The 24,600-nt window shown below is 43.9% G+C and overlaps 2 protein-coding genes across 13 annotated transcripts in view; one reads left to right on the top strand and one right to left on the bottom strand.

The window, feature by feature from the left end:
* Positions 1 to 3,780: 3,780 nt before the first annotated feature.
* On the bottom strand, positions 3,781 to 17,690 carry spcs1 (signal peptidase complex subunit 1). Its single transcript, XM_072472692.1, has 4 exons — positions 17,533 to 17,690; positions 8,426 to 8,485; positions 8,263 to 8,349; positions 3,781 to 3,969 (listed from the first exon to the last, which is right to left on the bottom strand). The coding sequence occupies exons 1-4, from the start codon at positions 17,566 to 17,568 to the stop codon at positions 3,853 to 3,855; spliced, it is 300 nt and encodes a 99-aa protein (XP_072328793.1). The 5' UTR covers positions 17,569 to 17,690; the 3' UTR covers positions 3,781 to 3,852.
* Positions 17,691 to 17,710: 20 nt separating this feature from the next.
* Positions 17,711 to 24,600, top strand: part of glt8d1 (glycosyltransferase 8 domain containing 1) — an 86,080-nt gene continuing 79,190 nt past the window's right edge. For 3 of the 12 annotated variants that reach the window (XM_072472690.1, XM_072472689.1, XM_072472687.1), the window contains exon 1: positions 17,870 to 17,961. Coding sequence is in view for 5 of the 12 variants with exons in the window: in XM_072472683.1 (XP_072328784.1) it covers positions 17,931 to 17,965; positions 22,538 to 22,618 (116 nt within the window). In the remaining 7 variants the exon portion in view is untranslated. Of the gene's footprint in view, positions 17,966 to 22,537; positions 22,619 to 24,600 lie in introns of all 12 variants that reach the window. The other 9 variants (XM_072472681.1, XM_072472686.1, XM_072472691.1 and 6 more) reach the window with 7 other exon arrangements.

Here is a 24,600-nt window from a genome sequence, read left to right as displayed (position 1 = left end):
TAAAAATGTTTTACAAATGAATTTTCATTGTTTATAATATATCTTATACTTTTGAAAATTAAGCCTACAAAAAGGTAAACATTTGGTAGCTTGGAAAAATAGCTATATTGAATAGAAGAATATGCATAATTTTAAGAAACTATTAGTTTTAATTATGGTAAGAATGTAACTCTTGAATTATTGTAATTGGTAGAGATGACTTTTGGTTTTGTTCATCAGGTTTGAAGACTAAATACCTGGTGTAGCAGAGTCATTCTATAAGCCGAATAGCTTTTAGCATGCTATGGTATAAATTCAGTTTTACAATACATGTTCAATCTTTAGACACTATTCATTTAAATGTGAAATTAGTTGATTATGGTATTTATCAAATCATAGTCACTGTAATCTTATTTGAAATAGATTATACAATGGTTCTCTGCAAGAGCAATTAAGCAAGTTCCATTCCCCTCCAAATCTGCAAAGATTTTTTTCCTTTCAGATCATAACCACCTGCTGTGTAAAATAATTTTTCCTCTACAACCGTTCGTTCTTTTGCCAATCATCTTACATCGGTGTACTCTGGTTCCGATCTCTTTCTGCCAATGGGAAGTTTCTCTTATCTATTCTCTCTAGATCCCTTATGATTCTGAGCATTTCTTCATCATATATCCTCTCAACCTACTTTTGAGACAACAGTCCCAGCTTCTCCAATCTATGCACTCAGATCCTGCGCAGACCAGCTGGTAGATGTGTTTGTGGACATCTTCAACCTCTCCCTATGCCGTTCCGAGGACCCCACCTGCTTCAAGAAGACCACCATCATACCGATGCCAAAGAACCACCAGGCAATGCGCCCCAATGACTATTGTCCAGTGGCCTTGACATCGATCATAATGAACTGCTTAGAGAGGTTGGTCACGAGACACATTAGCTCCATACTCCAAAGAATGCCTTGAAATACTGCAATTCACATACCGCCACAACCGGTCCACAGTAGATGCCATCTCCCTGGCCCTACACTCATTCCTGGAGCATCTCGACAACAAGGACTCCTACATCAGACTCCTATTCATTGACTACAGCTCCGCGTTCAACACTATAATCCCAGCCACGCTCATATCAAAGCTCCAAAACCTAGGACTTGGTTCCTCACTCTGCTTTCTGATCCTTGACTTTCTGACCCATAGACCACAATCAGTAAGGATAAAAAATATTACCTCCATACCAGGGTCCCGCAAGGCTGTGTACTTAGCCCCCTACTATACTCCCTATAAACATCCGACTGTGTGGCACAATTTGGCTCCAACTCCATCCACAAGTTTGCTAACAATACAAACGTAGTGGGTCGGATCTCAAACAACGGGTCAGAATTCAGGAGGGAGATGGAGAACCTAGGGGAGTGGTATACAATAAAAATCTCTCCCTCAATGTCAGCAAAACTAAAGAGCTGGTCATTGACTTCAGGAAGCAAAGTATCGTACACACCCGTCTGCATCAACGGCACTGAGGTGGAGACGGTTGACAGCTTCAAATTCCATGGGGTGCATTCCAACAATCTGTCCTAGTCCATCCACGTCAATGCTACAACTAAGAAAGCACAACAGTGCCTATACTTTCTCAGGAAACTAAGGAAATTTGGTATGTCCACATTGACTCTTACCAGCTTTTACAGATGCACCATAGAAAGCATTCTATCTGGCTGCATCACAGCCTGGTATGGCAACTGCTTGGCCCAAGACCGTAAGAAACTAGAGTCATGAACACCGCCCAGTCGACCACACAAACCTGCCTCCCATTCATTGACTCTGTCTACACCTTCCGTAGCCTAGGCCCCTCTCACCCGGCTTATTCATATTTTCAACTTCTTCCATCGGGCATGAGATACAAACGTTTGAGAACACGCATTAGCAGATTCAAAAACAGCTTCTTCCCCACTGTTACCAGACTCAAACGACCCTCTTATGATCTGATCTCCTCTACTCAGTACTACACTCCTGTATGCTTCACCCAATGATCTGTCTGAACTGAACGCAGAACAATACTTTTCACTGTACACGTGACAAACAAATCCAAGTCTCTCATCCTTGGAACCATCCTTGTGAATCTTTACTGCAGCCTGCCTAATGCTTTCCTATCCTTCCTAAGGTACAGCGCACAGAATTGGAAACATACTCCTGTTAAGGCCAAACCAATGTTTAATAATGGTTCATGATAACTTTCTTATTGTACCAAGCCCAGCATCCTCTATGCCTTTCTAACGACTGTCAATCTGACATGCCATTTTCAACAATTTGGTTACATGTACCTCCTATCATAGAATTTGCAGTGCAGGCCATTCGGCCCATCCAGTCAGCACCAGCCCTTAGATGAGCACCCTACTTAAGCCCATACCTCTACCTTATCCCCGTGACCCAGTAACCCCACCTAACCTTTTTGGACACCAAGGGCAATTTGGAATGGCCAATCCACCTAATGCACATCTTTGGACTGTGGGAGTAAACCAAGCCGGGAATCGAACCTGGGACCCTGGAGCTGTGAAGCAACAGTGCCGCCCTATCACTTTGCACTTCTTCACACATGTCCACTCATTCCTCGAGCCTGTCTATGCACTCTTGCAGTAGATTACCATCCTCCTCACTGCACTTCAAACTTGTAGGGACAATTTCAGAAAAGCTTATATCACAAAACAACGTGGTCCAGCACCGACCCCTGGGGAACACCACTACATGCCTTCCTCCAGTCTGGAAAAACATACCACTCACCACCATTGGTTCCTGTCCTTCAGCCAACTTTGTATCTATGCTGCCACAGCCCCTTTTATTCCATGGTTTTGTCAACCGATTTGAAGCTATTATGTGACACTACTAAATCCCTTTTGAAAGTACTCTCTTCTGTTATCTCAATAATAGAAATGATTTTTCTTGAACAAATCCACACTAGTTTTCCTTAATTCTTTCACAGATGTGCAGTGGTTAGAACTGCTGTCTCACAGCACCGAGGTCCCAGGTTCGATCCCGGCTCTGGGTCACTGTCCATGTGGAGTTTGCACATTCTCCCCATGTTTGCGTGGGTTTCGCCCCCACAACCCAAAAGATGTGCCACGCTAAATTGCCCCTTAATTGGAAAAATTGAATTGGGTACTCGAAATTTATTTTTAAAATTTTCCCCTACCACCGAGGCTAAATGAAGTTTATCATTACTTATGGACATTAATGAAACAACAGTGCAATTCAAAAGTTAGTGAAGTTTGTGTCTGAAGTCAAGAAAATGAATAGATTAACTTGAAAGAAATATCTTACCACATGCAAAAGATCTCCCAAGTGCTTTTTTTTTATTTTTAAAAAATAAGTCTTTAATAGAAATGCGTTAAACTTAAAATATATAGTGGCTGGATTCTCTGCCGGCGGGATGCTCCATTTTGCTGGCCGCCCAGGGGTTTCCCGACGGCATGGGACTGCCCCACATTGGGAAACTTCATTGACCAGCCAGCGAAACGGAGCATCCCGCCGGCGTGCTGAACCAGAAATCTGGCACAGCGTCATTTATGATTTCCAGGCTTCCCAAAGAACAAACCAATTAAGTTTTTTTAAATTTGAAGTGTACATACCGTTATAGTGTGGCAAACACAAGTAGTCCGTCCCATAAAGAACAATATGATAATCTGTCCAGTGCTTGGCTAATAAATAGTAGTTTCCTGCTCTTATTCAAAATAGTGCCATCCGATTCACTTTTTCACTTATCCTTGCATAGGAACCTCTATGCCCTAAATTACTACATAAAATTACTGAACACAACATCCTGATTCAGCAACATTTATTAAGTCATGAAATAAAAAATGCGATATGTGGCTGTATACAGAATAATTCAATGTTATTTATGCTTTTTTGGCTTCTTGATGCATTCGGTTTGCTTTTTCTCCTCATTCTGTACCTCTGACTGCCAATTCAATGGGTGGTTACGGTACATTGGCCACGGTGGGAGAGTTAGCTGAAAAATGTAATATCAGATTATCGAGTTAAAAAACAAGCTACTGTTGCAAGTATTAAAATATTCAACCAGAACGGATACGGTAACTAACAACACAGACCAGTTAAATTCCTAAAATTATCATTTTAACTTTTTTCCCAACTGGTCTGAACAGTGTCAGACGAAAGCACAAATGATTATTGTCAGAAGATTGACACATTCGAAAATCTTTAAAAATCAAAGTTTCTAACCATGTAGAGGATGCAGTAACTAAGTATCATAGAATTTACAGTGCAGAAGGAAGCCATTCGGCCCATCGAGTCTGCACCGGCTCTTTGAAAGAGCACCCTACCCAAGCCCACACCTCCACCCTATCCCCACAACCCAGTAATCCCACCCAACACTAAGGGCAATTTAGCATGGCCAATCCACCTAACCTGCACATCTTTGGACTGTGGGAAGAAACCGGAGCACCCGGAAGAAACCCACGCACACACGGGGAGAACGTGCAGACTCCGCACAGACAGTGACCCAAGCCAGGAATCGATCCTGGAGCTGTGAAGCAATTGTGCTAACCACCATGCTACCGTGCTGCCCAGTAGAAAAAAAGAAAACATTATCTCAGCTTCAATCATACTTCCCTGAAAATATCTAACTGTATTAAATGCAGTAATCAGTAAACAAAACAATAATTGTGTACAATAAGTGCACAAGTTTAAGGAATAATTATTTTAATGAAATTAAAATTCGCAAATTTTTGCCAATGTGCAATACTTCTTTGCTGAAGGTATTTAAAAAAGTCTTCAGACCATCTAAGATTCAGGGTTTTAATTTAACTCCCACCCCAATCATTTGCAAGGTCGATAAATGAAAAATCATGTAAGTTAGGAAAGGGACAGAAAACAAATTGCTGAAGAAATAAGCAATGGACTACAGGAGAAAAATAAGTAGGGAAAAGACAGAGCTAAAGGCATCAGCATGGACCAAAAAAGGAGTATGGTGAGATAAAGTATATGGAGTGCAATACTCAGAAATAATTGCATCTAATTTTTCTAATTTATGTCATAGGAAGGTGTAGACTTAAAAGCACTAACAGAAAATTGTTGTAACCGGGGTAGGAGGTGAAAATAAACATGCTGGATTATAACATTTCTGGAAGGCACAGCTGGGGAAGAAAGGAGGTGGAGTGGAATATATGCTACAGAGAGCATTGCATACACAAAAGAGGGATTCACTCAACATAGTTAGGTATCAAATATAAAAAGGGCATTGTGCCATTTGTGTGGGGTGTACTACAGATTATTTCCTGGTTCAATGGGAGAGCATGCCAGGAGCAACACCAAGCATATCTAAACATTAGGTGTCAACCAGGCGAAGCTACGACACAGGACTACTTGCATGCCAAACAGCATAAGCAGCAAATAATAGACAGCTAAGCATTTCCATAAGCAACGGATTAGATCTAAGCTCTGCAGTCCTGTCACATCCGGCCATGAATGATAGTGGACCATTAAACAACTCACTGGGAGGCTCCACAAATATTCCCATCCTCAATGAATTGAGGGCCACAGCACATCAGTGCAGGAGAAGGCTGAAGCATTCATAACAATTTTCAGCCAGATGTGCTGAGTAGATAATCCTTCTCTGCCTCCTCCAGAGGTCCCCAGCATCACAGATGTCTGCCTTCAGCTGATTCAATTCACTCCACATGATGCCAAGAAACAGCTGAAGGCACTGGATACTGCAAAGGATTATGGGCCCTGACAATATTCCAGCAATAGTACTGATGACTTGAGCTCCAGAACTTTCCACACCTCGAGCCAAGTTGTTCCAGTACAGCTAGAACACTGGCATTTACCCAGCAATATGGAAAATTGCCCAGCTATGTCCTGTGCACAAGAAACCAGACAAGTCCAGTAAAGTGTTGGAAGGGGTCATCGGCAGCGTTATCAAGCAGCACTTATTCAGCAAAAGCCAGCTCGCGGACACTCAGTTTGGGTTCCACCAGCGTCACTCAGCTCCTGACCTCATTACAGCCTTGGTTCAAATATGGACAAAAGAGCTGAACGCCAGAGGAGGTGAGAGGTTGACATCAAATCAGCATTTGACCAAGTATGGCATCGAGGAGCCCTAGCAAAACTGAAGTCAATGGAAACCAGGAGAAAAATCCTCCGCTAGTTGGAGTCAGACCTGGTACAAAGGAAGATTGTGGTGGTTGGAGGTCAATCATCTCTGTTCCAGGGCATCACTGCAGGAGTTCCTCAGGGTAGTGTCCTAAGCCCAAACACCTTTAACTCCTTCAACAATGACACCCCCCTTCCATCAGTCAAAAGTGGGGATGTTCACTGACAATTGCACAAAGTTCAGTACCATTCACAACTCTTCAGATACAGAAGCAGCCCATGTCCAAATGCAGCAAGACCAGGTTTGGATTGACAAGTGGCAGTAACATTTGTGCCACACAAGTGCTCGGCAATGACCATCTCCAACAAGAGAAGGTCTAACCATCATACCTTGACATTCAGTGGCATTACCATCGCTGAATGGGAGTTACCATTGACCAGAAACTGAACTGGACCAGTCATATAAATACTGTGGCTACCAGAGCAGATCCAAAAGGCAAGTAACTCACCTCCTGACCCTTCAAAGCCTGTCCACCATCTACAAGGCACAAGTCAAGAATGTGATGGAATACTCTGTTTGCCTGGATGAGTGCAGCTCAACAACACAAGAAGCTCGACACCATTCAGAATAAAGCAGCCCACTTGATATTACTACCCCTTCCACAAACATCCAATCCCTCCACCACTGACGAATAGTCGCAGCAGTGTGTATCATCTACAAATGCTCTGTAGGAACTCACCAAAGTTCCTTAGGCAGCACCTTCCAAACCCAAACCTACAACCACTAGCATCTGGAAGAACAACAGCAGCAGATACCTAGGAACAGCACCACCACCTGGCGGTTTCCCTCCAAGTCACTTACTATTTTGACTTGGAAATGCCATGCCTTCACTGTGGCAGGGTCAAATCCTGGAATTTGCTTACAAGCACTGCAGCAGTTCAAAAAGGAAACTCAATACCACCGTCTCAACAGCAACTAGGGATGGGCAATAAATGCTGGCCTAGCCAGGAACACCCACATCCCTAAATTACATTTTTTTTTTTTTTTTTTAAAAAGGGAAACGGGAAAGGAAAAATAATCAGATGGAATTAATGTTCTGAGATTTTAGAAGGAGGGAGAAAATGGAGAGAAGAGAATGCATGTAGGCTGGCTACATTCACGTACATATAAAGGGAGAGTAATGGCTAGATATAAGTAAGCATAAGCGATAACTAGCAATGCTAAGAAGGGTTTAGAGTTCAGCTTCACAAGAATTTAAAAATAGCTCTTCATCTGGGTAAGGACACTTGAAAAACTGAAGGGATATTGTAATTTATAGCAAATGGTATAGACTATAAAAGTCAGAATGTCATGGTGAATTTATACAGAACCATAGGTAATCCCTAGTTGGTGTACTGTGTTCAGTTCTGCATTCTCCACAGAATGTCGAGGCAATAAAGATGGTACGGTGCAGATTCACTAGCATGTTGCTTGGCATGAAGAAATATAAAGATGTGGGGGGAAAATATTTTTATTGAAACATGAGGGAGGGCACTTTAAGGGGTTTAAAATTAGGAAAGGATTTTCGTTAGTGTTTGGCCTCGAACCAGAAATGCACCACTGGAGTTTAAGAATACATTGGAAACGTGAATGAAAAAAGGAAGAGAGCGATATAGAAACAGGATGGGCAAATAAGTATCAATCTGAACTGTCCGATCCAAATGGCCTGTTCTGTCTTGTCATTTCTAAATAACCTTATGTAGTTTTCGTCCCCTTTTTCCTGAAGCTCGGATATTATTTAGGGCTATACCTTTTAAGTTAACTCCCTCCAGCCACCAAATCTGAGATCATGTAGCCTATATGAATAAATTACACATTGCTTACTGTGGCAGTCTCGTAGCTTAAAATTATTCTTAAAAATGTACATTCAGAAACTTTTTCAAAGCAGAGTTGCTAAACTGGCCAATTTATCAACTACCTGCGAATATATAATCCAAGATTTACTCATCAGTACTCAAAATTCAGAAAATTGTACTGAAGGTGTTTCAAAACAATAAGTTGAAACTAAACAGCGAAGCCAGATAAATTAGCATTTTTATTGGGTATATTGAACGGAATATCAAAATTCAGTTTTGCATTGATATAAATGAACGTTAATATACAACAATCACTAGTTACAATAATCAACTGAAGATCATTTCTGTAACTTACCAAGCATGAAATGACAAAACCAGCCAGAACAATGTAAACAGTCCATCCAAACTGCTCAACCATGTAACCATAAATGAAGCCAATAATCTATCAAAGAAAAAAATACTGTAATTTCAAATTAAAGATCAAATTGTCTTCAATTTAAGAACAAAACCATACTTACAGCAGATGCAATAATTACGCGTTGAAAAGTTTGCTCTGCTAATTGTTGTCCCTTGTAGTCCTACAAATAAAATGTAGATTAAACAAATTATTTAACAAGCTGCATTATGCACTCAAACAAATCTCAGTAAAATATATATTTTGTTTTCTGACCTAAGATTAGTTTAAAAGTCATTTTAAATGTGTATAATCATCCACTATAATATGAAAATATATTATGTTCAATTTAACGTTAAATAGGGCAGCACGATGATGCAGTGGTTAGCACTGCTGCCTCATGGTGCTAAGGACCCGGGTTCAATCTCTCCCCGGATCACTGTCTGTCTGGAGTTTGCACATTCTCAGTGTTTGAGTGGGTCTCACCCCCACAACCCAAAGGTGTGTAGGGTAGATAGATTGGCCATTTTCTGCCCCTTAATTGGAAAAAAAAAATGAATTGGGTACTTTAAATTTTCAAAACAAATGTACGTTAAACAAAAACTTGTGTAGCAGTCAGATTTACACGATTGTCATTATGCAAATTTTCTATTCTCAGCACTTTTTTATAATAATAGTCTCACCACATTAACAAAAGGAAAACTGCTTATTCTCAGCAAAACGACCAAACAATTTAGTCTATCTGAATCAGATACAACAAAGCCCAAATCTGGGATACCAAAAACATAGTTCAACTTACAGACAGGTTAAGAACAGCTAAATTATCTATCAAATTTCTCCAAGGAATATATTAAACCCAAGATGTGCCAGGTTTTATTTCCAAACATATCAAAAATGCTAATACAAGACAGTCCCACGATTGAGCAAGCATTTATTGGGCAGCACGGTAGCATAAGAACTAGGAACAGGAGTAGGCCATCTGGCCCCTTGAGCCTGCTCCGCCATTTAATGAGATCATGGCTGATCTTTGTGGACTCAGCTCCACTAAGAACATAAGAACTAGGAACAGGAGTAGGCCATCTGGCCCCTCGAGCCTGCTCCGCCATTTAATGAGATCATGGCTGATCTTTATGGACTCAGCTCCACTCTCCGGCCCGTACACCATATCCCCGAATCCCTTTATTCTTCAGAAAGGTATCTATCTTTTTCTTAAAAACGTTTAAAGAAGGAGCCTCAACTGCTTCACTGGACAAGGAATTCCAGAGATTCACAACCCTTTGGGTGAAGAAGTTCCTCCTACACTCCGTCCTAAATCTACTTCCCCTTATTTTGAGGCTATGCCCCCTAGTTCTGCTTTCCCCGACCAGTGGAAACAACCTGCCCGCATCTATCCTATCTATTCCCTTCATAATTTTATATGTTTCAATAAGATCCCCCCGCATCCTTCTAAACTCCAATGAGTACAGTCCCAGTCTACTCAACCTCTCGTCATAATCTAATCCCCTCAACTCTGGGATCAACCTAGTGAATCTCCTCTGCACTCCCTCCAGTGCCAATATGTCCTTTCTCAGGAAAGGAGATTAAAACTGAACACAATACTCCAGATGCGGCCTCACCAACACCCTATACAATTGCAGCACAACCTCCCTAGTCTTGAACTCTATCCATCTAGCAATGAAAGACAAAACTCAATTAGCCTTCTTAATCACCTGTTGCACCTGCACACCAACTTTTTGCGACTTGTGCACCAGCACACCCAGGTCCCTCTGCACAGCAGCATATTTTAACATCTTACCATTTAAATAATAATCCATTCTGCTGTTATTCTTCCCAAAATGGATAGCCTCACACTTGGCAACATTGAATTCCATCTGCCAGACCCTAGCCCATTCACCTAACCTATCCAAATCCTTCTACAGACCTCCGGTATCCTCTGCACTTTTTGCTTTACCACTCATCTTAGTGTCGTCTGCAAACTTTGACACATTGCACTTGGTCCCCAACTCCAAATCGTCTATGTAAATTGTGAACAACTGCAGGCCCAACACTGATCCTTGAGGGACCCCACTAGTTACAGGTTGCCAACCAGAGAAACACCCATTTATCCCCACTCTCTGCTTTGTTAGTTAACCAATCCTCTACCCATGCTACCACTTTACCCTCAATGCCATGCATCTTTAGTTTATGCAGCAACCTTGTGTGGCAAAAGCTTTCTGGAAATCCAGATATACCACATCCATTGGCTCACCGTTATTTACTGCACTGGTAACGTCCTCAAAATTCTACCAAATTAGTCAGACACGACCTACACTTTGTGAACCCATGCTGCGTCTGCCCAATGGGACAATTTCCCTCCAGGTGCCCTGCTATTTCCTTCTTAATGATAGATTCCAGCATTTTCCCTACAACCAAAGTTAAGCTTACCGGCCTCTAATTACCCGCTTTCTGCCGACCTCCTTTTTTAAACAGTGGTGTCACGTTTGCTACTTTCCAATCCTCTGGGACCACCCCAGAGTCTAGTGAATTTTGATAAATTATCACTAGTGCGTTTACAATTTCCCTAGCCATCTCTTTTAACACTCTGGGATGCATCCCATCAGGGCCAGGAGACGTGTCTACCTTTAGCCCCATTAGCTTGCCCATCACTACCGCCTTATTGATTACAATCATCTCAAGGTCCTCACCTATCATATCTTTATTTCCATCAGTCACTGGCATGTTATTTGTGTCCTCCACTGTGAAGACTGACCCAAAAAACCTGTTCAGCTCCTCAGCCATTTCCCCGTCTCCTATTATTAAATCTCCCTTTTCATCTTCCAAAGGACCAATATTTACCTTAGCCACTCTTTTTTGTCCTATATATTTGTAGCTTTTACTATCTGCTTTTATGTTCTGAGCCAGTTTACTTTCATAGTCTACCTTACTCTTCTTTATGGCTTTTTTAGTAGCTTTCTGTTGTCCCCTAAAGACTTCCCAGTCCTCTAGTCTCCCACTAATTTTTGCCACTTTGTATGTTTTTTCCTTCAATTTGATACTCTCCCTCACCTCCTTAGATATCCACGGTCCATTTTTCCCCTTTCTACCGTCTTTCTTTTTTGTCGGTATGAACCTTTTCTGAACACTGTGAAAGATCGCTCGGAAAGTTCTCCACTGTTCCTCAACTGCTTCACCATGAAGTCTTTGCTCCCAGTCTACCTTAGCTAGTTCTTCTCTCATCCCATTGTAATCACCTTTGTTTAAGCACAAAACACGAGTGTTTGATTTTACCTCGTCATCCTCCAACTGTATTTTAATTCCACCATATTGTGGTCGCTCCTTCCAAGAGGATCCCAAACTAGGAGGTCATTAATCAATCCTGCCTCATTACACAGGACCAGATTTAGGACCGCTTGTTCCCTTGTAGGTTCCATTACATACTGTTCCAGGAAATTATCCCGGGCACATTCTATAAACTCCTCCTCAAGGCTGCCTTTACCAACCTGGTTAAACCAATCGATATGCAGATTTAAATCTCCCATGATAACCGCTGTACCATTTCTACATGCATCCGTTATTTCTTTGCTTATTGCCTGCCCTACCATCCTGTTACTATTTGGTGGCCTATAGACTACTCCTATCAGTGACCTTTTTGCCTTACTATTCCTGATTTCCACCCAAATTGATTCAACCTTAAGACCATAAGACAGAGGAGTGGAAGTAAGGCCATTCGGCCCATCGAGTCCACTCCACCATTCAATCATGGCTGATTTCAACTTCATTTACCCGCTCTCTCTCCATAGCCCTTAATTCCTCGAGAAATCAAGAATTTCACGAAATCAAGAACCTTGTCCTCCATAGCACCAATATCATCCCTTACTATTGCCCGGATGCCATCCTTAAACAACAAAGCTACACCACCGCCCTTACCGTCCATTCTATCCTTTCGTAGTCTGATACCCTTGGATATTTAACTCCCAGTCGTGACCATCTTTTAACCATGTTTCAGTAATGGCCACTAAATCATACTCATTCACTATGATTTGCGCCATCAACTCATTTACCTTATTTCGTATACTACGAGCATTCAGGTAAAGTACACTTATGCTGTTTTTTATGTCTTTGTTATGAATCTTAACACCTTGATCAGTAACTTTTCGCAATTTATTTTTCCTCTTACCCTTTCTCCCAATTTTCCTTGTCTTTGAACCCATATCTTTACATAATAACCTGTCACGTAACCTGCTGCCTTGATCTCCATTAACCATTACACTGTCCATAGCTTTACACTTCCCTTCCCCCCAACTTGCTAGTTTATAAAGTCCTTGTGACCAACCTATTTATCCTATTCGCTAGAAGACTGGTCCCAGAATGGTTCAGGTGAAGACCGTCCCAACGGTACAGGTCCCTCCTGCCCCAGTACTGATGCAAAATGCCCCATGAAACGGAATCCCTCTTTCCCGCACCACTCCTTTAGCCACGTGTTACCGTCTCTAATTTTCTCAACCCTATGCCAATTGGCACGTGGCTCGGGTAGTAATCCAGAGATTATAACCCTGGAGGACCTGTTCTTTAATTTAATCCCTAGTGTTTGATAATCCCCAAACAGGTCCTCTTTCCTAGTCTTCCCTATGTTGTTAGTCCCAACGTGGACCACAACAACTGGATCCTCCCCCTCCCTCTCCAAAATCCTTTCAAGCCGATCAGAGATGTCCCTCACCCTGGCACCGGGCAGGCAACATACCATACGGGACTCTCGATCTGGCTTACAAAGGATGCCATCAATCCCCCTAATTATAGAATCCCCTACAACTACCACTTGTCTTTTTGCTCCCCCCTCTTGAATGGCTTCCTGTACCATGGTGCAGTGGTCAGTCAACGCATCCTCCCTACAGCCCTCTTCCTCATCCACACAGGGAGCAAGTACCTCATACCTGTTGGACAAGGTCAAGGGCTGAGGCTCCTCAACTCAGGATCCCCCTACCTGCCTCCCTTGCAGTCACACCACTCTGTCCCTGACCACTGTCCGAATTAACAGTACTTATTCCACCGGGTGTGACTGCCTCCTGAAACAAAGCGTCCAGGTAATTTTCCCCCTCCCTGATGTGCCGCAGTGTGTGCAGCTCGGTCTCCAGCTCATCAATTCTGAGCCGAAGTTCCTCAAGCCGCCAATACTTGCTGCAGATGTGGTCACTGACGGTCTCAATGGGATCCACCAGTTCCATCATCATACAGCAACAGCACATCACCTGTCCAGCCATAATCAGTTAATTTAAATAATATTTTTTTTTTAAATTTTAATTATTTTTTTATAGAACCTCAAGGAGGGTGGGAGATATAGGAGGGATGTCTAAGGTAGGTTCTTTACTCAGAGAGTGGTTAGGGTGTGGAATGGACTGCTTGTTGTGATAGTGGAGTCGGACACTTTAGGAACTTTCAAGCGGTTAATGGATAGGCACATGGAGCACACCAGAATGACGGAGTGGGATAGCTTTATCTTGGTTTCGAACAAAGCTCGGCACAACATCAAGGGTCGAAGGGCCTGTTCTGTGCTGTCCTGTTCTATGTTCTATGATAAACCCGAACACAGCCCTCTCTCGCCACTCACCCGAACTCAGTCACTCACCTAAACTCAGATGCACTCTGTTCCAATCAGCGCTCCGTGACTAAAGGCACTCCTGCCACACCTTTTGTGCACTCACCTCTCCCAGCACTGTCCCGGCTCTCTCTCCTCCCGCGCTTTTAAAATCTCCCGGCTCTCTCCTCCCGCGCTGTTTTCGCTGTCCCGGCTCTCTCTCCTCTCGCGCCGTTTTCACTGTCCCGGCTCTCTCTCTCTCCCGCGCTTTTTAAATCTCCCGGCTCTCTCCCCCCGCGCTGTTTTCGCTGTCCCGGCTCTCTCCTCTCGCGCTGTTTTAGCATAGTGGTTAGCACAATTGCTTCACAGCTCCAGGGTCCCAGGTTCGATTCCTGGCTTGGGTCACTGTCTATGCGGAGTCTGCACGATCTCCCAGTGTGCGCGTGGGTTTTCTCCCACAGTCCAAAGATGTGCAGGTTAAGTGGATTGGACATGGTAAATTGCCCTTAGTATCCAAAATTGGGGTTGCTGGGTTATGGGGATAGGGTGGAGGTGTGGGCTTGGGTAGGGTGCTCTTTCCAAGGGCCGGTGTAGACTCGATGGGCCAAATGGCCTCCTTCTGCACTGTAAAATTCTATGAAATTTATGATGACATTGAACATTTTGGTAATAGGGTTACTAATTTATGCGGTGTCCTACACTGCTCTGCTGGTCTGTGGTGCACAAATGTTTCTTTTTTAGATTTGATCCATTTATGCCGCTATATTGCATCAATAGATGACCACACCATAAACATTTGAAACAAGTCAGCATCATAAACTAACTCAAGCGGATGCAGTTAGGCAATGCAATTAATGATGCCACTCAATACATAACAAATCTCTCTGATAAACAAATCTCTGACAACGTACTATCAAAGCAAGGAGTTTGTTCTTGCACATGGATTCAAACGGGAAACGGTATTTGTTGAGTTCAAACTTCTCTACTCCCAGCTATCCGGCCACAAACCAACATCCACTGAAGATGATTAATCATTGAAAGTATGCTTAGCTGATCTAGCACATGCATGTTGCTGGATTCCGAATTACCGGTCTGATTTTCGCATGCAACGCAAATGTCTTACAACGTTGCGAAGCCTTTTTTAAAATAAATTTAGAGTACCCAATTAATTTTTTCCAATTAAGGGGCAATTTAGTGTGACCAATCCACCTAGTCTGCACATCTTTGGGTTGTGGGGACGAAACCCACGCAAACACGGGGATCTTGATTTCTCGAGGAATTAAGGGCTATGGAGAGAGAGCGGGTAAATGGAGTTGAAATCAGCCATGATTGAATGGTGGAGTGGACTCGATGGGCCGAATGGCCTTACTTCCGCTCCTATGTCTTATGGTCTTAATGTGCAAACTCCACACGGACAGTGACCCAAAGCCGGGATCGAACCTGGGACCTCGGCGCCGTGAGGCAGCAGGGCTAACCCACTGCGCCACCGTGCTGCCCTTCACCACAGCGTGCGAAGCCTTAAGACCAACCCGGAAATACACATCAGTAAACCTGACAAAGGGTTGGGAATAGTCATCCTTAACAGGAATTACTGTACCGACAACAAAACGTGCTTGGTAGGTTAAATGGACATTCTGAATTCTCCCTCTGTGTACCCGAATAGGTGCCGGAATGTGGCGACTATGGGATTTTCACAGTAACTTCATTGTAGTGTTATTGTCAGCCTACTTGTGACAATAATAAAGATTTTAAAAATGCACGCTATTCTTGACCAACCCACTTCATTCTATAACAAACACCTTAATGGTTCAACTGTTTTGATTTTAGAATTATGGTATTTGCAGTTCATGCAAGGGGCAATTTAGCGTGGCCAATCCACCTAACCTGCACATCTTTGGGTTGTGGGGGTGAAACCCACACAGGCACAGGGAGAATGTGCAAACTACACACGGACAGTGACTCAGTCCGGTATTCAAACCCCGGTCCGCAGCAATACTAACCACTGCGCCATCGTGCTGCCCTTAAAGATCATTTTCCTTGAACTTGATGTTTAGTTTTAAAGTCTATCTTCTAGTAATTCAAATTTGGTGCTAATTACAGCAACTTTCTTCCTGCAAATTCTCATCTCTGCCACCTAATAGAAAGGATACAGACACTCTGTCTGTTTTTATTACTTCAGATTCCTTTTTGATGTAAGCCAAAAGGTAACTTCTGCAGGGCTGCTGGGATTAATGATACGCGTGGTCAGTTCTACCAATAATTTCCAGTAGCTGGCTCGATTAATCTCGAAGAAAAAAGTGTTGTAAATTGGCCTCAATTTTCTTTGCATCTCACAAGATATTGTGGAGCTGTGGGGGCATTATGGTGTACAAATATGCACCTAAATGAACAGAAGTAGGCATTTTTATGTAGGAGACAACCCAATAGGTTCTTTTTCCATTGCCTCATTCCACACAATTCAGATTGGCTGCACCCCAAATTATATTCATTTCTGCTGTTCCATTCTGTTATACAATGCACTATAGTGGTACAGCAGTCATCGCATCATCCTAGACAGCTGGAAGGTCTGCAGGCTAAACATTCCATATGTTCAATGCTGATGAGCCTTTCCATTGTGACTGTAAATCTATAAAATGCTTGCTCTATATTTGCATGGAATTTACAGCACAGCACTTGGGGGGGGGGGGGGGGGGCAGTTTAGCTTACTTGGCAAGACAGCTGGTTTGTGATGCAGAGCAAGCCCAGCAGTGTCTTTTCAATTCCCATACCAGCTGAGGTTATTCATGAAGGCCTACCATCTCAACCTTGCTATTCGCCCGAGTTGTGACGATCCTCAGGTTAAATCACCACCAGTCAGCTCTCCCCTCAAAGGGGAAAGCAGCCGATGGCCATCTGGAACTATAGCAACATTTATTTATGCAGTACAGAAACAGACCATTCAGCCCAGCTGATCTGAACCAGTATTAATGCCCCACATTGACCTCCTCCCCACTCTACATAATCTCACTATTTGTTTGTCAAGTTCCTTTCGCCTTCATCACCTTATCCAACTTCCCTTCAAATGAAAGACATACATTTATATACCATCTTTCACGGCCAGCAGACATTTCAAAACACCTTAGTTGGCTGTAAGTAGTTTTTTGAAGTGTAGTCACTGTTGTTCAATGTAGAAAACACAGCCATCAATTAGCACATCAACACAAACAACCCTCAAGATGATAATGACCTAAATAATCGGTTTTCTGATGCTAGTTGAGGGATAAATACTAGCCAGGACCCTGAGGTCCCCTGGTCGTCTTCAAAATAATGCCGTGGGAATCTTCACGTTTAATTGGGGGAGCAGATGGTATCTTGATTCAATGTCGCATCTGAAAGACAGCACCTCCAACAATGTCGTACTCCCTCAGTACCGCAGTGGAGTACTCGGGTAATGAATTGGGACTTGAACCACAACCTGCTGAGGCAAGGACGAAAGTGCTGCCCATTGAGGAAGGTCGTTTCCCCAAAAGGGGAATGTGGATAATGCAACTGAAAAGGTTAAGTTTGAACCCTCTCTCTTAATCGCGCGCGAAGGAAGAGGCTGTCAATCTCATCTTCCCACCAGGCTGTAGTTCAGTACTGGGCCGGGGCGGATTCAGCTATTCGGCGAGGAGCCTCTCACTGTCCCCACTCCCGCTTACCATGTGGGTAGGGAACGACTTCGCGTAGGAAAGCATCTTCAGAGCCGCAAGGTGCCGTCACTTTCCAGCTTGCTGGTTCCTTTCCAGCTTGCCTGCCGCGCTGCTCTTCCAGAAGCTTCACCACCGCCGTCGCCTAACGAATACGCAATCACTTTCCATAGGACCCGTTCCTACCCACCCTTAGCAACCAGCGGGCCTACCTCACGACTGCCGGCACAGGATCTCACCGCCAGAAGGTTTTAAAAACATAAAATATGATCATCAGCCTTTCCTCGCAGATGATAAATCCGGACTGATATTTTATCGCTTGCCATGTGCTTGGTTTTGAAGGCTGTAAGTGATTCAGGCAGTGGGTTGGACAGCCTCCATATCTCCACTTGTGTTGAGTTGGCAGTTGGATGTTAATTAAAGTTTCGTGGCTTCAGCGATGTAGGTAAAGAGTCTCAATACTAATTCTTGTTTAAAGTGTTTGCTGTTGGTATTCAACTTTATTGGTTTACAATTTCCTGCATGTTCGCTTTACAATTACTAATTTTCACCAAGTGGATCTTTCTTCTCCCCTTTTCAAATGGACTGTAAACGTGTGCAGTGTCTCGCCTTCCTGAAGATACTCAGCTTTATGTGTGATTGTGTGTTTTCTCGCAAAATAACTGAACATAAGAATTTAACATTATTTTGTTTCCTTTGTTCTAAATTGATTTTAAATATTGGCTGTGTGGGGAAGCCAGTGAGTGCTGTGGCATTAATCTCGTAACCCACCAAGAACTGACGTGGACTTTGATTTGTCATAAAGAACGTGTAAATAAAATATGATCTTTCAACTTGCAAAAGGTTTATCATTTTTCCAGCATTTTCTGTTTTTATTTCAGATTTCCAGCTTCCGCAGTATTTTGCTTGTATTATTACTTTTGGTGATGGACTGTTGTGTGGGCTAATTTGGCATTCTTTGCAGTTGGGGAAAGGAGCTGACCATCAAGTGCCTTTTCTCTTGTCGTGCTATATTTGTTTAGTTAAAAAGGGTTGCTTAGTCTCCAGCTCTGCAAGGAAATTTGAATGTTTGCTCCGCATAAACAAGTGGATTATTGCTATGACCTACATAGAGTCATAGAATTTAGTGCAGAAGGAGGCCATTCAGCCCATCGAGTCTGCACCAGTCCTTGGAAAGAGCACACCTCCACCCTATTCCTGTAGCTCGGTAATCCCACTTAACCTTTTTGGACACTAAGGGCAATTTAGCATGGCCAACCCACCTAACCCGCACATTTCATTTCATTTTTCATCTTTGGACTGTGGGAGGAAACTGACGCAGACACGGGGAGAACGTGCAGACTCCGCACAGCCAGTGACCCAAGCTGGGAATCAAACCTAGGACCCTTATGAAGCAACTGTGCTACCATGCTGCCCTGTAAATAATATGAGAATAGATTGATAACATGCCATGCAGTCATTCAAAGCGTTAATGAGAGTTGAAGTGTGTAAAGGCAATTATATTTTGCACGTACGCCTTTGTCACAACATATTAAGAGATTATATGCTATTGGTATGGCCTGAAAAGCCTTACTAGTCCCCCCCAAAAAATTCCTGTTTTTACTTGTAATTTTATCAACAGCTAATGCAGACACCATTATCATAATTGTTTGTAAAATGCATGATGGGATTGCCTAACAATTTGGGATGCTGGATCCAAATGCAAAATGTTACTCATTGCAGTGCTAAAAGACACAGGGGGGGGGGGGGGGAATTCTCTGCCCCATTTTTGGGGGTGAGAAAGCCAGTGGGGGCAGAGATTCCAACAGGAATGCCCATACTGCTTTTACGCTGATGGGATTTCCCATGATATTATCCTTGACCCCCGCCAACACGTAATGTGGTTTCCACCATGAAAGCTTGAGAATCTCATTAATAAATACAATTAGTGGGCTTCCCACTAATTATTATCCCTGCACATAAGGATTCACTTCCCTCTGCCAGCGTGATGTCTGTTGGCCGCGTTTACAACAGGTCTGTACCAACGGGGCGAGTAAGACCCCGAGGGTAAGGAGGGGGTTCCTGGAGCGTAGTAGAGATAGAGGAGGGCTGGCGTTGCCAAATCTGGGTGGCTACTACTGGGCAGCCAACGTGGCGATGATCCGTAAGTGGGTGATGGAGGGAGAGGGGGCGGCATAGAAGAGGTTGGAGATGGCGTCCTGTAAAGGAACGAGCCTGGGGGCGCTGGTGACGCTGCCGCTCTCGCCGACAAGGTACACCACGAGCCCGGTGGTGGCGGCAACGCTAAAGATCTGGGGGTAGTGGAGACGGCACAGGGGAGCGATGGGAGCCTAGGTGTGGTCCACGATCAGAGATAACCATCGGTTTGTCCCAGGAAGGGTGGGCGAGGGGTTTCAGAGCTGGCATCGGGCAGGGATTAGAAGAATGGGGGACCTGTTCACAGATGGGACGTTTGCGAGCTTGGGGGCGTTGGAGGAGAAGTTTGGACTACCCCCGGGAAATGCTTTCAGGTACATGCAAGTGAGGGCGTTTGTGAGGCGGCAGGTGAGGGAATTCCCGCTGCTCCCGGCACAGGGGATTCAAGACAGGGTGATTTTGGGCGTATGGGTCGGAGAGGGCAAGGTGTCGGTGATATACCAGGAGATGAAAGAAGAGGGGAAGGCTTTGGTAGAGGAGCTGAAGGGTAAATGGGAAGAGGAGCTGGGGGAGGAGATTGAGGAGGGTATGTGGGCTGATGCCCTAAGTAGGGTTAATTCCTCTTCCTCGTGTGCCAGGCTTAGCCTGATACGATTTAAGGTTGGTCACAGAGCGCATCTGACGGGGGCGAGGCTGAGCAGGTTGTTTGGGGTGGAGGACAGATGTGGGAGGAGCTCAGGAAGCCCGGCGAACCATGTCCATATGTTCTGGTCGTGCCCGGCACTGGATGGGTTCTGGAGGGGAGTTACGAGAACTATATCTAAGGTGGTGAAAGTCCAGGTCAAGCCAAGTTGGGGGCTAGCATTATTTGGAGTAGCGGACGAGCCGGGAGTGCAGGAGGCGAAAGAGGCCGGCATTCTGGCCTTTGCGTCCCTGGTAGCCCGGCGGAGGATCTTGTTAGTGTGGAAAGATGCGAAGCCCCCCAGTGTGGAAGCCTGGATAAATGACATGGCAGGGTTTATCAAGTTGGAGAGGATAAGGTTTGCCTTGAGATTGTCTGCGCACGGGTTCTACAGGCGGTGGCAACCGTTCCTAGACTATCCTGCGGAGCGTTAGATGAAGTTCGGTCAGCAGCAGCAGGAAACCAGGGGGGGGGAGGAGAAGAGGGAGGGACGGGGAAGGTTTTTTTTTCTGGGGGGCATCTGAGCAAGAAAATACATAAATGATCCGGAAAACGGATATGTACGGGAGGAATCCAATGTACAAAGTTCTGTATCATATTGACTTGCCATTTTTATGTCTTGCTATGCGAGCTTTCTTTTCTTTTTGTTACGGGGGGGGGGCGGGGGGCGGGGGGGTTTGTTTGTATGGTTGAAAATTTTGTTTAAAATTCTTAATAAATATATTTTAAAAACAAAGGTCTGTACCAACGGGAACAGGGAACAGTTCTTACTGGGGCGCGCATAGGTAAGTGGGAGGGGGAGGGCCATGTCTGGCGGGGTTCCATTGCGGAGGTTTGGGGTTGGGGGTATCGTGTCTGTGGAGGAGGCTTCCACTGGGGGAGATTCAGGATAGGGTTCCTGGAGGAGTCCCATGTCCATGGAGGGAGAGGAGAGTTTCTAATTATGTGGGGGCTAATTCCGAACGAGCACCGCTAACTTGGTGTTGTGGGTCCCACCCCTACTATTTTTTTTCAAAGTGCTTGAAAATTTTTCGGGAAAAGGCAGCTGATGAGCTGCACCCTGCTTTTCCTGCCCAAGACAACACTTGGGGAAAAAAATTATAAAATTCCATCCAGCAAGACTTGATTTTGAAGATAAATGCTACTGGAAATAAAACTTTTTGTGGCCCAGTACAGTCTGTTCGGCAGGGTCTGGAGATCAGGTATCAAAGCTTGGAATTCTTTTGATTATAATAATAATCTATATTGGTGTCACAAGTAGGCTTACATTAACAATGCAATGAGGTTACTGTGAAAATCTTTTAGTCGCCACGCTCCGGTGCCTGTTGGGTACATTGAGGGAGAATTTAGAATGTCCAATTGACCTAACAGCATTTCTTTCGGGACTTGCGGGAGGAAACCGGAGCGCCCGGAGGAAAACCATACAGACACTGGGAGAACGTGCAGACTCCGCACAGACAGTGACCCAGCCGGGAATCGAACCTGGGTCCCTGGCGCTATGAAGCAATGGTGCTAACCACTGTGCTGTGGTATATTGTTTCCTATTAGGGGCTTTCCTATCAGTTGGAATTGGGTCTTACACACTTGACGTACAGAGATTACGAATTAGTGAGGGAGACAAAGAGCTGCAGCAAACCAGAATCAAAGAGATGATGAATGAACATATAATAAGAAACCATGAATATTGGAAAGATATGCATACAGACACAATATGCCCTAGCTGGAAAAAAAGCTTACATCATGCTGGTGGTGAAAGAAATTCTATACATGCAATGGGAACATTACTGAAAATTATCTGTAAAGCAATGTTTGAGACTCGATAGGCTGAATTGCCTCCTTCTGCACTGTAGGATTCTAGAGACCTATCTCAATTTAAAAAAAAGTTCAAATTATATTTCAAGCTGACTAAAACTTTCTCATGTTTTGGTCTGTAAATTTATTTCAGAATATTCTTGAGGGAAAATCAGCAAGTAATTTCAAGGGAGGAAGAGCCGATAGAATCATAGAATCCCTGCAGTGCAGAAGAAGGCCTTTCGCCCCATCAAATCTGCACCAACCCTCTGAAAGAGCTCTCTACCCAGGTCCACCCCCAAATCCACCCCGCCCTATCCTCGTAACCTAACCTGCACATCCCTGGACACTAAGCAGCAATTTAATATGGTCAATCCACCTAACTTGCACATCTTTGGACTGTGGCAGGAAACCAGAGCACCCAGAGGAAACCCACGCAAACACGGGGAGAACACACAGACAGTCGCTCAAGATCAGAATTGTATCCAGGTGAGGGCAGCACATGGCACAATGGTTATCATTGCTGAGGACCCGGGTTCGAATCCCGGCCCTGGGTCATGTCCTTGTGGAGTTTGCACATTCTCCCCGTGTCTGCGTGGGTTTAACCCCCACAACTCAAAGATGTGCAGGTTAGGTGGATTGGCCACGCTAAATTGCCCCGTAATTGGAAAAGAATAATTGGGTGCTCTTAAAAAAAATTTAAAAATTTTTTTTTTAAAGAGTTACACCCAGCTCCCTCCTGCTGTAAGGCAGCAGTGCTAACCACTGTCCCAGCAAACCGCTCCCTGTCACTTGGAGGCCAGATCAGATAAAGACAGTACATTCCCTTTCCCTAAAGGACATTACTGAGCCAGGTGAGCTTTTACAACAATTGACAATGGTTTCATAGTTATCATTAGACTTTTAATTGCAGATTTTTATTCAGTTCAAATTTCATCAGTTGCCCTGGTGGGATTCAAACCCCAAAACATACATTTCATAGAATTTACAGTGCAGAAGGAGGCCATTCGGCCCATTGGGTCTGCACCAGCCCTTGGAAAGAGCATCCTACCCAAGCCCACACCTCCACATTATTCCCGTAACCCAGTAACCCCACCCCACATTTTGGACACTAAGGGCAATTTAGCATGGCCAATCCACCTAACCTGCACATCTTTGGACATTACCTTGGGCCTTTGAATTGCTAGTGCACTGACTATACCACTACATCACCACCTCCTCAAATAAAAGCAGGAAGGCTTGCATCTGGGCTGGACCAAAACCAATGTCCTCAGGGGGCTTGTGTTTGCAGGTGCTGTTCCGGATGGTTTAAACTGGAATGATGGGTGTGTGGGTGGAATCTGAGCAGGGAGAGAGAAACATGGATAGAAACAAAGATAGAAATGTAGGAAGTAAAAGTGGAAGACTGAAAAAACCAGGGCAAAAAATAAATGGGGCCAGAATGCTAAATAAAGCTAAGCTGACTAACAAGGTTAAAGCTTTGTGACCTAATGCACCGAGCATTCGCAATAAGGTAGATGAATTAACAGCACAAATAGATATAAACGGTTATGATATAGTTGCCATTACAGAGACATAGCTGCAGCATTACCAAAGATGGGAACTGATTATTCAGGGGTATTCATTATTTCACAAGGACAGACAGAAAGAGAAAGGAAGGTGAGGTAGCTTTGTAAGCAAAGGAGGAAATCAATGCAATAGTCAGAAGGATATTGGCTCAGAAAATCATGATGTGGAATCTGTATGGATGGAGATAAGAAAAACCAAGGTCAAAAATTTTTTTTTTTTTTTTTTCATAAACCCTCAAACAGTACTGGAGATATAAGGGACAGTATTGTCAAGAAATCAGAGATGCTTTCAATAAGGGTATAACTGTCATAGGTGACTATAATTTACACATCGATTGGACAGACCAAACTAGCAATGGTTTAGTGGAGGAGTTCCTGGAGTGTGTCCGTGATGGTTTTTTCGACCAATATGTGAGGAACTAACCTGACAACAGACAGACAGGAAACAGAAATTGGGTCTTTTTCCATGTGGCAGGCAATAACTAGTGGGGTACCACAGGGATCAATGCTTGGGCCCCAACTATTCCATGATGTATATAATTGACTGGATGAGGACCCAGGTTCGATCCCATCCCCGAGCTACTGTCCGTGTGGAGTTTGCACATTCTCCCCGTGTCTGCGTGGGTCTCAACCCAAAAAGATGTGCAGGCTAGATGGATTGGCCATGCTAAATTACCTCTTAATTGGAAAATAAATTGGGCATTTTACATTTAAAAAAATTATTAATTAAAAAAAAAAAATTTAGAGGACCCAATTCATTTTTTCCAATTAAGGGGCAATTTAGCATGGCCAATCCATCTACACTGCACATCTTTGTGTTGTGGGGGAGAAACCCACGCAAACACAGGGAGAATGTGCAAACTCCACACGGACAGTGACCCAGAGCCGGGATCAAACCTGAGA

Source organism: Scyliorhinus torazame, chromosome 13, assembly GCF_047496885.1.
Source record: "Scyliorhinus torazame isolate Kashiwa2021f chromosome 13, sScyTor2.1, whole genome shotgun sequence".
Lineage (NCBI taxonomy): Eukaryota > Metazoa > Chordata > Chondrichthyes > Carcharhiniformes > Scyliorhinidae > Scyliorhinus > Scyliorhinus torazame.
Note: the sequence above shows the minus strand (reverse complement) of the source record. Positions and strands in the feature narration are given on the sequence as shown.